The 13,534-nt window shown below is 40.3% G+C and overlaps 1 protein-coding gene across 1 annotated transcript; it reads right to left on the bottom strand.

Annotated features, from left to right (window-relative positions):
* Positions 1-4,832: 4,832 nt before the first annotated feature.
* LOC143515000 (uncharacterized) lies at positions 4,833-9,390 on the bottom strand. Its single transcript, XM_077006865.1, has 4 exons — positions 8,919-9,390; positions 8,218-8,470; positions 6,044-6,187; positions 4,833-5,717 (listed from the first exon to the last, which is right to left on the bottom strand). The coding sequence occupies exons 1-4, from the start codon at positions 8,986-8,988 to the stop codon at positions 5,702-5,704; spliced, it is 483 nt and encodes a 160-aa protein (XP_076862980.1). The 5' UTR covers positions 8,989-9,390; the 3' UTR covers positions 4,833-5,701.
* Between the last annotated feature and the right edge of the window lie 4,144 nt (positions 9,391-13,534).

Here is a 13,534-nt window from a genome sequence, read left to right as displayed (position 1 = left end):
GGATGGCGCCCCTGTTACGACTCCTGCCTGCCCTGTTGACCACGATTATGGAATTCCCTTTATTAAATCTCGCTCTTCTCAGCATTTGTGTCCGCCTCATCGCAGCGCGTGCTGCATTACATGATTTTTGCCTCCTTAAAACAATAATGTCCATTTACCAGAACGTTAAAGCTCTAATGCTGCTGGAATTCCTAATGTTGCTAAGACTTGGTTGCTAGGATGGATGCTTGTGTTAAGGCTGTCAGTATCCTCTCGATATTTTGTTATTATGGACTCTTGCACAGATTAAAACAATCAGTAGTACTGGCGGTTGCATATCAATGTAGAAATGCAGCAAGCAGTCTGGAAAAGTCATTTTAATCTCATTAGACAGTTAACCCTCTTGGCATATTAGCCTACTAGGCCAATTACCATATTGGCGCATATATTGGTGCATCCGCAGTGCAATTCAAACTCTGTCCTCATTTCTGTCCTCATCACCAACAATCCCCATGAAAGCCCACGTGATGTTTAGAATTCTCTTCTACCCACAAGAGCATGTCTGCTTTGCCAAAAAGCCATTTAGTACCTCCGGAGGCAACAGACTTCAGTCAATATCATACCATCTCAATTAACGTTTACGGCTTTATATCCATCAAATAAATGTAAACTTGTTGAACTGGGACAGTTTTAAATTAATGAGTCACTGATTTATAATCAAAACTGATTTATAATTTGTGTCTGTTTTGCTGGGCACTGGGGAGTCTGAGTCTGTTTTGCTGATGGGTGGTAGTCGTTTTTCATGCTGTTTCACTGATCACAAATGCAACACAGACACACTAAGTGTCTTAATCAAGCAGCAAAAGTTGAGATCAAATGTTCAAACTATGTTTTGGCTTGAACAAGGAACAGGTTTATATCTGTAAAATAATCAGCTTCCAACTGCTTCAGGGACAGTGTCTTTCCACATCTTCAGCCAGCAGCTACTCTCAGACAACCTGCTAAATGACACAAGTACTTCTGAGGAGTGACGACCCAAGAAGCCCTACACAGAAGGACACTCTGAATTTGACCCTGTCCAGCTCCCCAGTCTAGCTAACCAGTCCAGCTAACCAGTCCAGCTCCCCAGTCTAGCTAACCAGTCCAGCTCCCCAGTCCAGCTCACCAGTCCAGCTAACCAGTCCAGCTTCCCAGTCCAGCTAACCAGTCCAGATCCCCAGTCCAGCTCACCAGTCTAGCTAACTAGTCCAGCTCACCAGTCCAGATCCCCAGTCCAGCTGACCAGTTTAGCTCCCCAATCCAGCTCACCAGTCCAGGCCCAATCACAGCCAATGCTGGTAGTGCAAAGGTAATCAGCGTCTAGCCACTACATTCTATTTGAATTCATACCGTTTCTGTTTCTTGCTCACTTTGGACGTGAGCTGAAATGAAAACAGATGTGAATATGATAACGTTATACAATGGCGTCAGCATGCGGGTTCAACGTGAAGTGCAGGTCTGTGTAATTACAGGTCAGACAGGGATTCTCATTAGTGGCATTTCATCTCCGAGGCAAGTCTGTTTGCTTAAGTGTCTGCTGAATACTAGGTGTGTCCTTCCAGAAGGTCTTCGCTGTGCTCTACATCGCTATCATGTGTATCCCTGACATGCCTCCTGGAGGACTACTTAAAGAGTCCTTTTCCGCTCTTTATTATTATTAGCTGGATGAGAATGTTTTCTGGCTTTAACTCTAACCCACAGCTTCAAATCCCAGCCTTCATCAACAAGTGGGGAATGCTATGGTGGGCTGAGAGAGGATAAACAAACATTAGTTTTATTACAGTGGGGATCCAGTCCACCAACACATTGATGTGTCTCTGGCTACATGTGAGAAGCACTAAAATGTTTCCCACAGACATTTATAAAAAACTGGTAAATCATATCATTATCTGATAAAGACAATTTTCAGAAATGTACTTTATGTTTTATCTTTAACTCAAATTTATAGGAAAATATAGTTTTGTAGTGTATCAAGCCAGTGATGGCCCTCCAAGGGCTAACACATATTAAACTACAGCAGTGGTTATGTGTAAAGTCTGCAGTGACAGCATGAGACCTGAATTCTCTAAGGGAGCCTTGTGAATTTTTCTCAGTTTTCTCAGCTTTCCTTTGAAACGTGCAACAACAGAGGAATAGTAAAAAATTAAGAAAAGATAACTGCTCTGCATCATTGTGGTTTATGTTTGCCTTAATAATGCTGTGTAAAATATAGGCTAGACTAGCTATATTCTCTTCTGATTATTGGCATAGATTGCATGATATAGCATCACTGGGTATGGAGATTTATCCTATTCTGGTACACTACTGGTATTTTCTCTTTTTTTGGGAGGGAGGGGGGTATTTCAGCTGGTGAGAGAAACATTTGCAGTCTTTCTCCATTTATTTTAGAAGTACACCTCATGTTGCTATCTCAGGGGCATTAGGGTAAGTGCTCACAGTTTATACTGAAATCACTGTGGTCAAGGAATTTCCATGTATTGTAGTTTTGAGGTTTATGAAAAGAGTGTATTTATGTATTTTTCATATTTCTCAGTGTGGTAGCCAAATTTGATGGTGTAGAAAAGCCACTGGCCTGTGGCACACACACAAATCCATCAGAATTTGACCCTTTTGAGTAAAGTGAGATGATATTTACAGAACTGGCGCTGGGTCCGTGTCCACATGGTCCACGTACTGTACATTTTCTACTTGCTCTTTGCATACTAATAATTAAATATGTGGAACTTATTGGAGTAAGTTGATGATGCAGTGTATCTAATAAGGTCCACATATGGGTTAATGATCAATCAGATTAGAAAAACAACTCGGGCCAGTTTTAGTGTCCTCTTGGGCATGACATTGTTTATCTGTCTGAAGAAAGGTTTCGTTTTCCACTCAGGATGTCACAGGGTCTGTGTTTATGTACAGCAGTGGCTTTTAAGAGCTTTCTACAATCATGTGTAATGTATGAATAAAAACTCCCAGAATGTACTGTGTGGAAATCCTCTTTTATGAAACACACTTGTCTCTGTTTAAACTTGACTATGCATTTCTGCAATGTGATAAAATTTTCCAAATAGATCTTGATACTCCTAGAGCAGATAATCGCGTTGCACCATGCCATTGAGATGCAGTTGTTAAGTCTTTTTTGACTTTTGACAAAGTTCACACCTAACCTCCTGAAATATACCACACATGGCCCTGGACCCCTGATGAATGAAACTCTATGCTGGCAGTCTCATTAAAGGAATCACCATGGTATTCGAAAATGCATTGCCTTTGATAGCGTTCTGAAACAAAAACCAACACAATAAGACATAACAACATACTAAGACATAGGACAATGGTCCTTTGATAATTGTGACAGGGGAGAGCTTCGAGTCCCTACCTTGTGGATGTCAAGAATTAAAAACAGATGAAAAACCGAGATATAGTTTTTTGGATCATTAAAATGTATTTCGGTTTTGTGTGAAATGAATCCACGTGTGATATTTGGCAGCGCACGTACCACATGCAACTTTTTGACAAGAAAAATGGTGCATAGCCATTGCATTTACCCCATCAGCACCGCTCCGAAGTTTGGATCAGTCATATCTAAGCTCATCTTCAATGTAATATATGTAATATAAGCAAGCAAAGCCATCAGAAGATCTGCAGTGAAAATCTCTCTAACACATGTGTTATGCACCATCTAAGCTTGGGATTAGGTTAGGGTTAGGGTTAGGGTTTAGTCGGGATTAGGTAAGGGTTCATTTGAGAGAGGGTTTGCCATTCTGTGAGCTATCCTGCATAAACCTTTTTTTCCCATTTAACCTCCATGCACAGTTTGTTTAACCTCAGTGGAAGAATGGCTGGTATGTAGAGAAGGATGTCTAAAAGTTTGCAAAGGTTTTGCATCCTTTGAAGCAGTGTAGATAACCACAGCAAAGCTGCTATACTGGGCTTGCTCAAAAACCATTCAAAATATTTGTTCTTCTGAATATGGGTTTATATTCACATAACAAATTGACATGTGGTACTATTATGACTGTTGGCATGGCAATGCTCATAATGTACTCTGTTTGTCTGCAGTTTTCATATTTGCACTACTGAATCTATATTTAGTGTGAAATACATTAGCACTCTTACTGACTTTAATTATACCAAGTCCCATTGTGATGGATCTGTGGGTGTTTTAGACAACAACTCAGTCAGAGGTGAGATACACACAGATAAAATAACACAGCTGATGAATGTTTTTGAACTGGGGTCCTCGGGGTCTTGACTGATATGATGTTGGCCTTTGTCATTTGGTCCATTTACCTTTTTAGATTATTATTAGTTATAATAAATATAATTCGTTATAACTCACCTTACTGTAACTCTAGTGCACTTGATCTGAGGAATTAAAATGTGGTCGTAGACAAGGATAAAAACTAATTTCGTACCTCATCCTCATCTATAAGTGGTAGAGTGGAGCACCTTCAGTGTTAAAATGGGATTTTTTTGCACATGCTCCACAGGCCACAGGTCCCTCACAAACACACGGGAGCATTCCCAGGGGGGCACATTCCAAGGCCACAATTCTTCCTGGAGCTCCCTTGTGAGGGGGCGATGTCCTGGTGCAGTGGTGGGCTGGTGCAACTGGTGCCTCTCCTGTGATCTGCTTGGTGGTCCAAAGACCAGAGATGGAGATCATTTTGATCTAATATTAGATGAAGATGATTTGTATTTATGTAAACAAATATGTATGTTGGTCATGATGGGGGGGGGGGGGGGGGGAATGCTTGGAAATGCTACTTTGATTTTAATCACCAGTGAATTGTTTTTTGGAAGAAAAAAAAGAAAGCAAACTATCCATTTTAAACCATTTTAAATAGTAACCAGAGACACACACACATTCAGGGCTGTTAAGATAAAAAAACACATTACAATACGAGAAATACAAAATGAGCTAAAGATTTAGATGAACTATACTGTAATTGCTACAATGCCTGTATTTACAATGTAACAAGTAACAATACATGATTTTATGAAACCAAGAGAGCTAAAATATTTTCCACAGGCACATTATATAGAATTATGAACAATTAGTAGCTTTAAAAGCACTGCTGTATTCACTAGCCTCTGATTTGTTTCTCTGCTTGTGGGTCCTGCTCTAAGTGCCATTTCACCAGCAGTACTTCTATACAGGAGAGGAATGCCCTTAATATCTTCTCAGCATGTTCACTGAACCCACAGTGACTTCCTTATTTGGAAATCAGATTATAGCAAATAAATCTTAATTCAGACCCTCACAATATATTTTAATATCTTAAAAACAAAGACACAAAACAATCCAGTAAACACTGCAAAGCATACGCAAACGCACGGATTGTTAGTCGCATATCTGAAAAACTCTCCTGGTCAAAGAAGCAGAGTCAGTCTCAGTTGCCGATCCAGAGGTCAAGCTGTAAAGTGATGAGAACTTAAAAATTGGTTCAGTTAAACAGGCTCCTATTGGATCCCAGCCTCGCCTACATTTGTGTCACTGGCTTCTTGATTGCATAGATGTCCCACAAAACTGCTCCACTCCTCGCTCCTTTAAGGCTTCCAGTGAATAATGGAATTTCTTCTCCTCCAACGGACGTAAGCCTCTTGTTTAAGGCCTGTCTGCAGGTGTTAGGACAGAAGAAAGCACGGGCAGGTAGCTTACAGCATGGCTCAGCTCTCCTGCACCAGGTGGTCACGGTGACCTCCCTCTGATGAAATAAGACAAAAGCAAGATGCAGCAAGAAACCAATCAGCTCACTAATCATCGAAATAAAACAAAGAACTTCTCATTTTGATTGACAGTAGAACAGAAATAAAATAACAGCCTATTACCAGAACAACAGTTCTGGATTCCAACTTATGAACCCCCAAATCCCTGAAAAGGGACCAGATCAGACAGGAATGTTGGTGCGTAACCCGAGTCACAAATTACCCAGCAAGTAGCACTGATAATTTAAAGAGACTCAGTGAGTGAGTTTCATCACAAACTTGGCGAGACCGTGGACTGGTGTATGCTGTGTGATTTGAAGCTCACCTCTGACCACAGAAGTCGCTGCACACCGTGTCACTCAGCACAGCGCACACGCAGCGCTGTGGCGTCCGGCCTCTGTCCACCACAGAGCGCCGTGCCCGGTAACTCAAGCCCCGGTAACTCGACAACCCATATGGGACTGTGCGCCTGTCAACACACATACGGCAGTGGGGAGAACGAGGGTGCAGGTGTTACTACAGTAGTGAGTGGAAGCCCAGCAGCAGATGACATGATTTACCCTCGAGGTTCAGCACTCGGTGATGGTTTCACCTGCAGAGTTTTTAGATATAAGGCCTTCTGCACCTCTGTTCTCTCCCCTATGTCACATATGGCTCTCACACGCGCTGACTGTGTTGATCTTTCTGGATACTCTTTTGATAGCCTAGTCTGATTCCACCCCTGGACTTGTGATCACAAATCCCTGCACAATATGTGGTGGTCTGAGATGAACAAACCCCACCTCAGATAAAGCATGTGTTAGGCACCCACCCTGATCGCACGAGTAGAATATGAGAAATACTTTTTAAATAGAAATACATTTCTTACATATTTACATATATAAATATGAAAATGATAGTATAATTACATGTAGTATAAAATTATTACATGCAGTATGATATTACATTGTACTATGCCTCAGAAGTTGTATTAACAGATATGAATGAAATTGAAGGGGCTTTTTAAGCAGCCCCTGTTAAGAAGGTCAGTAATAGGACGTGTCAACGGACATGTCCAAGCTGCTGGAATACTACAGCATCTCAGCACTGGGTGAGATCCTGGCAACAGAGAGACCAAAGATCCACATGAAATGAAGTGGGGGGGGGGGGGGGAGTGTACAAGGGTCCAAGGACATGGTCTCACCACCGTCCCTCGCTTCTCCTGCAAAAAGGAGTTAGTGCCCTTCTCCTGCAAAAATGAGTTAGTGCCCCACTGATCCTGCCGCATCGTCACTGCCATGGTTACGGAGACCTTTTGATGCTCCATGTTACATAACAGCTAGATGTTACACCATTGTTGAATCTGTATGAATTGTTCTCGACAGAGTCACACATGTTGACAAATAATCAACATGCAATAAAAGCAATAATCTGGACAGTCTACATGGTTTGGGAGTTTAGGCTAAATGTTTCAGTATGTCTATGTTATTCACACCTCATGGAATGCAACAGGTACAGGCTTGGCCCAGCATAAAGCACTGCGTGTTGCTAAGGAGTCCGACTGCCTCATCTGATAAGAGTTGTTCCTTTAAGCATCTTGTCAAGAAAGCATTTGTTTGATGTCTGTCCATTATGTTTAAGAAAGCCTAGAAGCTAAGAAATTGTTTTATGTGCAGGTTCTATATGCCTTTGCATTAGTCTGTGTGCAGGGTTCTGATCTGACCCTAACTGCATAAAAACACTCAAGGCACGGGACCACACATGAAATGCAACACAGCAATTCACCAAAACAGAAATCAAAAAGTGATTTAAAAACCAATTTTTTTTTTTTACATAAACACATATGCTCACGATTCCAGTGCACCTTCTAGCATCTCTACATATAAAAGATAAACGCTAGCTTTCAAACTAGTGTTTTCAGAATTCCAGATGAAAAATCGTCTCAGAGGACACCATATGTTAAGTATGTGTCACATCATTTTTAAACAAGTACTAGTACAAAAAAATGGTTTGAAAATTGTTGTCCACCGTAGCTCAGGTGAAGTGCCCCCAGTGTGAAGTGCCCCCAGTGTGAAGTGCTGGCATATGTGTTCTCTGTGTGTGTCAGAACTAGAGTGACCTGCACAGCTTGAAGGTGCAACAGACTCACTGTACTGCCCATCTTACTATGCTGTATCCATGCTTCTGTCATTTTGTTTTGAGAGTCAGTTGTGAATGAAGAAAATGAAATATGAACATGATCATTCAAACTGCATTTGTATCAAAACACTGATTTTAAAAGAAAAGCATAAAGGCTTTTATGAAATCACAAATGCATGGGCATGCTCCATATTTCCAGAAGTATAATTACTTTAGAATTGTTCTTAGTACTTTTTTTTTTAGCTTACTCCAAAACGTTCTCCTAATTGTTGTGTCAGTACATAGGCCTATAATATGAATTTCAGAAATGTGTCTGTAGGTTAAAAAATCTTGAGGTAGCGCATGCAGTGTTTAGATAGCAGTCAAAACCTTCAGTCTTACTCTGGCGTATTGATCCAGATGATGTCGAGGTGACAGTAATAAACGCACTCTTTGTCTTTGTACGTGTAACACGTGCAGCGTTTCTGTCTCCTCCGTGGTTCTGACAGCGGGCAAAGGTAGCACGCTGTTCCTTTAATGCCACTGGATCCATAGAATTTCTCTAGAGGGGTAACTGACGTTTTGGATGTGACATTCGGTTGTGCAGTCTCAACTGCGGTGTTTTCGTGTGTATCTTTACGTAGCGATGAAAAGTCTGAAAAGGAATTACAAATACTTTGAGAGCTTAATTTTATTATATAAAACAATGTATAATATATATAATATATATATATAACATTATGTGTAAATTATGAAATATATATTTAAAATTTAAAATATATAACACTTAATGTAAATTAAGAATATCAACAGTATCTCCAATGAAAGTAAAGACCTTTTCTGCATCTTATGAATTGTTACATGAGTGAGAACAAGCAGGTTATATAATATGTCGTGAAAACATGTTAGAACACTATTTGTTTAAGTAGCAATTAGGTCGTGCAAACATATAGTGAACCCTCGATAATCTTCACAAGACTTTGTTTTAGCAAATATTGTTCAAGGCCTCTTGGAAAACAGTAGTCCTAATGGTATTTTACTCAAGACATTTTCCTGGACCGAATAAAATTCAAGAGCACGCGTGTTTACGCACGGCCACTTACCGCTTGCATATCCAGAAATTACTACAATTAAAATAAAAACGCACAAATCCATTATCGACGCCTTGGCCATCCCACGGTTATTCCAAAATACCAACGCAAGTTAAAGAAAAAAGAAAGTGCTCAGAATAATTCCAAAGTTAGACCAAACAGACGGAAAGCAATTTCCTTGTGGAGGCATTACGTATTCCAAGCGAAAAACGTCCCAGGGAGTTTTAAATAGCGCAGATCCACAGGTACACAGCTGAAAGGTGTGGACCTAGCGTACTGACATCCAACAGTGGCAGTGGGGGCTTGGTCTTCCAGGGACTTTATAGCTCGCGCTGAACAGCACTTCACAACACCACCCGCCGGACTCATCAGGTGGTGGATTTGAAAATGTTACGCGGACCACTGGAATGATCACCTGCCGGATATATTTCCGGCAAGCAGCTTAAGTGCTCTTCGTTAATCAGAATCGCATATGTAGCCTACCTGCCCTGTTATCTAAAATAAGTAAAAATAATTTACCCGCCCGAACAAACATTGTTTTTATTAAAAGAAAAAAAAAAACAGTGATCAGTAATATGCAATAAAGCATGTCCCTCGTGTCATTAAAGAAAATAATCGTTGTCGTAATCTTTCGAAAGGGCTTCCTGGTGCATTAGTTTCCTGAGGATGAAACATCTGGAGATATAAATAAGGGATTACGGCCTTGTCAAGGTTAAGTGAACTTTATATGAAGACATGCGTGCTTGTCAAGGTTTACTAGTCTGGTCTTCATCAAGATATATTAATTTGTCATGAAGTGACTTCTCAGACAACCCTTCCTCATAAACGTATGAGATCACTGTCACAGAGGCCAATAACGCATGTCTGCACGTTTTACATTTGCTTTTTCATTTCACCATGTGGCAGCCAGTCTGTCTGCTTTAAGCATATTTCATATTGGAGCAGCAATATGGACAAGTTTTGACACAATGCAGCCACACCTCAGCAGGGGAACTCAGGGCGATGACGATCTCAGCCATCATTCGTTTGAGTATGAGATGTCTTCAGTGTAAATCCCATCCAGTACACCTGCTGTCTGATTATGTAGCCTCTCTTGAGCTGGGCACAGTCCTAGGTACACATTTCTAGTGAAAAGATTCTGATAGCCAAAGGGAAAGTTTTGACAGCAGGGAAAACTCTGCAGTGAGTCAACAAAATTCCAGTCCTACAAGAGAGTGGATTGCAGAAAGCTCCGTCTTTGAGGTGATGTTTTGAAAGAGAGCCCTCAACTCCAATTCAGCCAACTTCAAAGATGATATTCAGTTTAAAATAAATAAAGAAATAAATACATTTAAGAATTATATTTTTTAAAGTGTCATCCAAAGGTTTCACGGTTGTGTTTTTTAATAACATTTCAGTCATGAAAGAATAAACTTTAGCCAGAAATGCTCTGATAATGGGAAGGATATGGTGAAGTGTTGCTTCTATTTGAATATGGTTAACCATTATTTGCCATGGTTAACCATTATTTCAACATGGAATTCTCAAGAAAGCCTGGATTTATCTGCTATTTCACCGATCTGTTTCACTGGTCGAACTTCTGTCAAAGCCAGATTGCGGAATTTTTAAAGAAGGCCAATGATTTCATTCTATTCACCTGCAACCCAGATACCTCTGCTCGTCAAAATATTTCCAGACGTCCACAGAAGAGGGCCAAACTGAGTTCTCTTCAACGTCTCAGTGTTGCATTACAGCAGACTTGTAAGACTGTTGTCAATACAGGAGATGGCACATATTTACGAGTAAACTACAGTTATTGGATGTCCTCCCCTCACTGTTTTTGATGTATTGAACGTGTAGGATTCAGATGTGCTGAATGTGAAGGTCAGTCACAGATACGGTATACTTATATTCCACTTTACAATCTCATTAAAATATATTTACCTAAAATCTGGCACCACTTGATTCATTTCATTTTGTATACAACAAGGAAACATGACTGCATAGTAGTGTAAACATTCAAGACGAGCAGAGAGAGTCTTATTAATGTAATGTCCGTAGGGCTTACTTAAGCTGCACGTCTATCTCCTCGTCTTTATCCTGTTTGAACAGAAAACACAGAGCGGGTGGGGCGGGAGGAGTGACCCAGTATATCAGAGCAATGGGTGTCCAAAGCACAGGATAAAAATCCCCATTCCACCTTGATCTCGTTGGGGAAATGAATCCTGAAAAAACAGTTCTTCTGGGCCTCTGCTTCCCACCCGGGGCGCCATGAGAGTTCGGCTCCTCAGCACAGCTCTCTGGTGTCTTGAACTCTGCAGTCTCGAATGCCAGCTTTGAAACTTTGAAATGTATGAAAGTGAATGTAGCCCATTTTTGCTGAACATGCTCAACTGACATTATTTAATGAACTGACTGTGGTCAAAAGATATCCTGCCCCCTTAGAATAATTGATTTTTTAAATGTGAAAGTTTGTGCTATTGAATGTAAATGCCATGTAAATGAAATGTTTAGACAGAATATACCTCCAAGAATAACACATTTCTTGTGAGCATAAATTCTAATGATGTTGCATATTATATCATATATAAAATAATCTCTACATGACAGAAGTCAACAACACCCCCTTTACTACAGAACCCATTTTGGAAACCATGTATGCTACTGACTTCTGGCTACCATAGAAACCCTGATTGATGTCATATTTGAGGAATTAGTTCAAGCCAGCAGATTCATCCTGTTCTCAGTCTCTTTTGTGAAGAAGAGAGCACTGTGTTTGTATCCATAGTGCTCCTCTTTATAGGATTATTGCATGCAAATGCCCAGCTGTAATGGAAGTATACAAAGACAGTTAGCAAGTCATTCACCCACGAGTCTCCATGTTGTCTCCATGGAAACAACAAAGCACTATTGAGAGTTGCTTTGCACAAAACAGTCTGTTATATGATGTATATGTACATATAAATTCTGTGGATGGCCTTCTGAAGAGACATTGAATAGCAATATCAGTAGCCTATATTGTAAATATAATATATTAAAACCAAATTTAAATAAAGTTTTCGTATGACAGCGGTTTGACACTGCAGCTGTAGCTTTTGAAAGCCAAAGTTACAGCTAAAAATCTCACACCTACTGCAGTCTGTTTAACATTTGTTCAACATTACTATTTCCTGCCGTTTTCGTAGTCCAGCGGTATTTGGAGAAATATGATCTGATGGCTTTGAAGAATGTCTGGGAACAGACATGTGATGGAATTTCTTGGTGTGCCTGTCATTGTGATTAGATGATTATTTATAGTAAATACCTGTAGCCTACAGTTATACACACACAAGTATCCTCATATAAACCATGAAAGCATCTGAGGCTTTCCTGAAAATTACAAGTTCAAATCCTCTGTCAGGTATACAAGCTTGTTGAAATGATGAACACCTTGGAAAGAGGCTTCGTTCACATACCACCAGCCTGAAGAACAGGGCTAGTCCAGTCCTTAACTGAGATTCTGGGCATGTGTCCAAAAGTCACTGTGCAATGTTTAAATCTCCGCAGCACTGTTTTAATTACTGCTAACGGCGTTCTTTTCAACGTAAAAAATAATGAAGGCATTTTTATCTTTGTTGGTTGTTAAAGAACAGTATGTGTTGATTCCAGTAATAACCAGGGGTGGAAAGTAACGAATTACATTTACTCACATTACTGTAATTGAGTACTTTTTATGAGTAATTTGTTAATTTCTGAGTAGTTTTTGAAATATGTCATTTTTACTTTTACTCGAGTAAATTTTGACCCAAGTAGTTTTACTTTGTTACATTTGAACCACCTCATGTTACTGAGTAAAAAAATATTGATGGTGAAAAATTAAATGTGGGCAGAAATTTAAACTTCTGTGTCCCGGAACTGAAAATCAATTGCGTTGTCAGGGCTAGCTCGGCCTCCGCTCCTCCTAACAACACTAGAGGCACCCAAGTCAGTCCTAGACTCTCCAGGCGCAATCAGCAGTGATCCATTTCAGCTGTCTATAGCTTCTTAAGGAAGCTTAGTGAAACGGATCGTTTTGGCTCGCCTTCACGTCCTCAGCCCTTTCTCTGTGATCTCTGGTTGCGTTTCTTGTGTTTAGGTGTCTCGCCACCTTATGTTCTCTCTTATCTCTCTTGCTTTTCTATTACTTATTCGAGTAACTATCTCCTGCGCTGCTTACTAGCCTACCTCAAGTTTCTCCCCTGCTTCATCTCGTCCTATCCGTTCTTCATTTATTTTGGGAAGGGTTTTTGTTTCGTTGCGGCGTTCTGCCTGTTGCAAGTTACTTCCCCTGGTGTCCTAAGTTCGCGTCTTTTCTGTAGAATTTTCTCCAGTGTGTTTTGCGGTCGAGTTTATTTTCTACATGTTGAGTTTATTCAGCGTCTCGTGTGATTGGTTTTGCTGCTTATGTGTGTGTGTGGACGCACACACACATTTTGCTCTTTGCATTTTGTCGGCACTTGGGTCTACTACTCTCTTGGTTCTGACACGGTGTGTACGTTCAGTATGTTCCTGAGCCCAGCGGAACTTTTGCAAGTGTGGATGTGCACTTAAATACACTTTGAAATCGATTAAAACAACTTGTGCTGAATTTGATTCATGACATCCTTTTTTGCATTAAATAACTGAAAGTA

The sequence above is a fragment of the Brachyhypopomus gauderio genome, chromosome 1 (genome assembly GCF_052324685.1).
Source record: "Brachyhypopomus gauderio isolate BG-103 chromosome 1, BGAUD_0.2, whole genome shotgun sequence".
In the NCBI taxonomy this organism is placed as follows: Eukaryota; Metazoa; Chordata; class Actinopteri; order Gymnotiformes; family Hypopomidae; genus Brachyhypopomus; species Brachyhypopomus gauderio.
The sequence above is the reverse complement of the archived record's forward strand: the minus strand, read 5'-3'. Positions and strand labels throughout refer to the sequence as shown.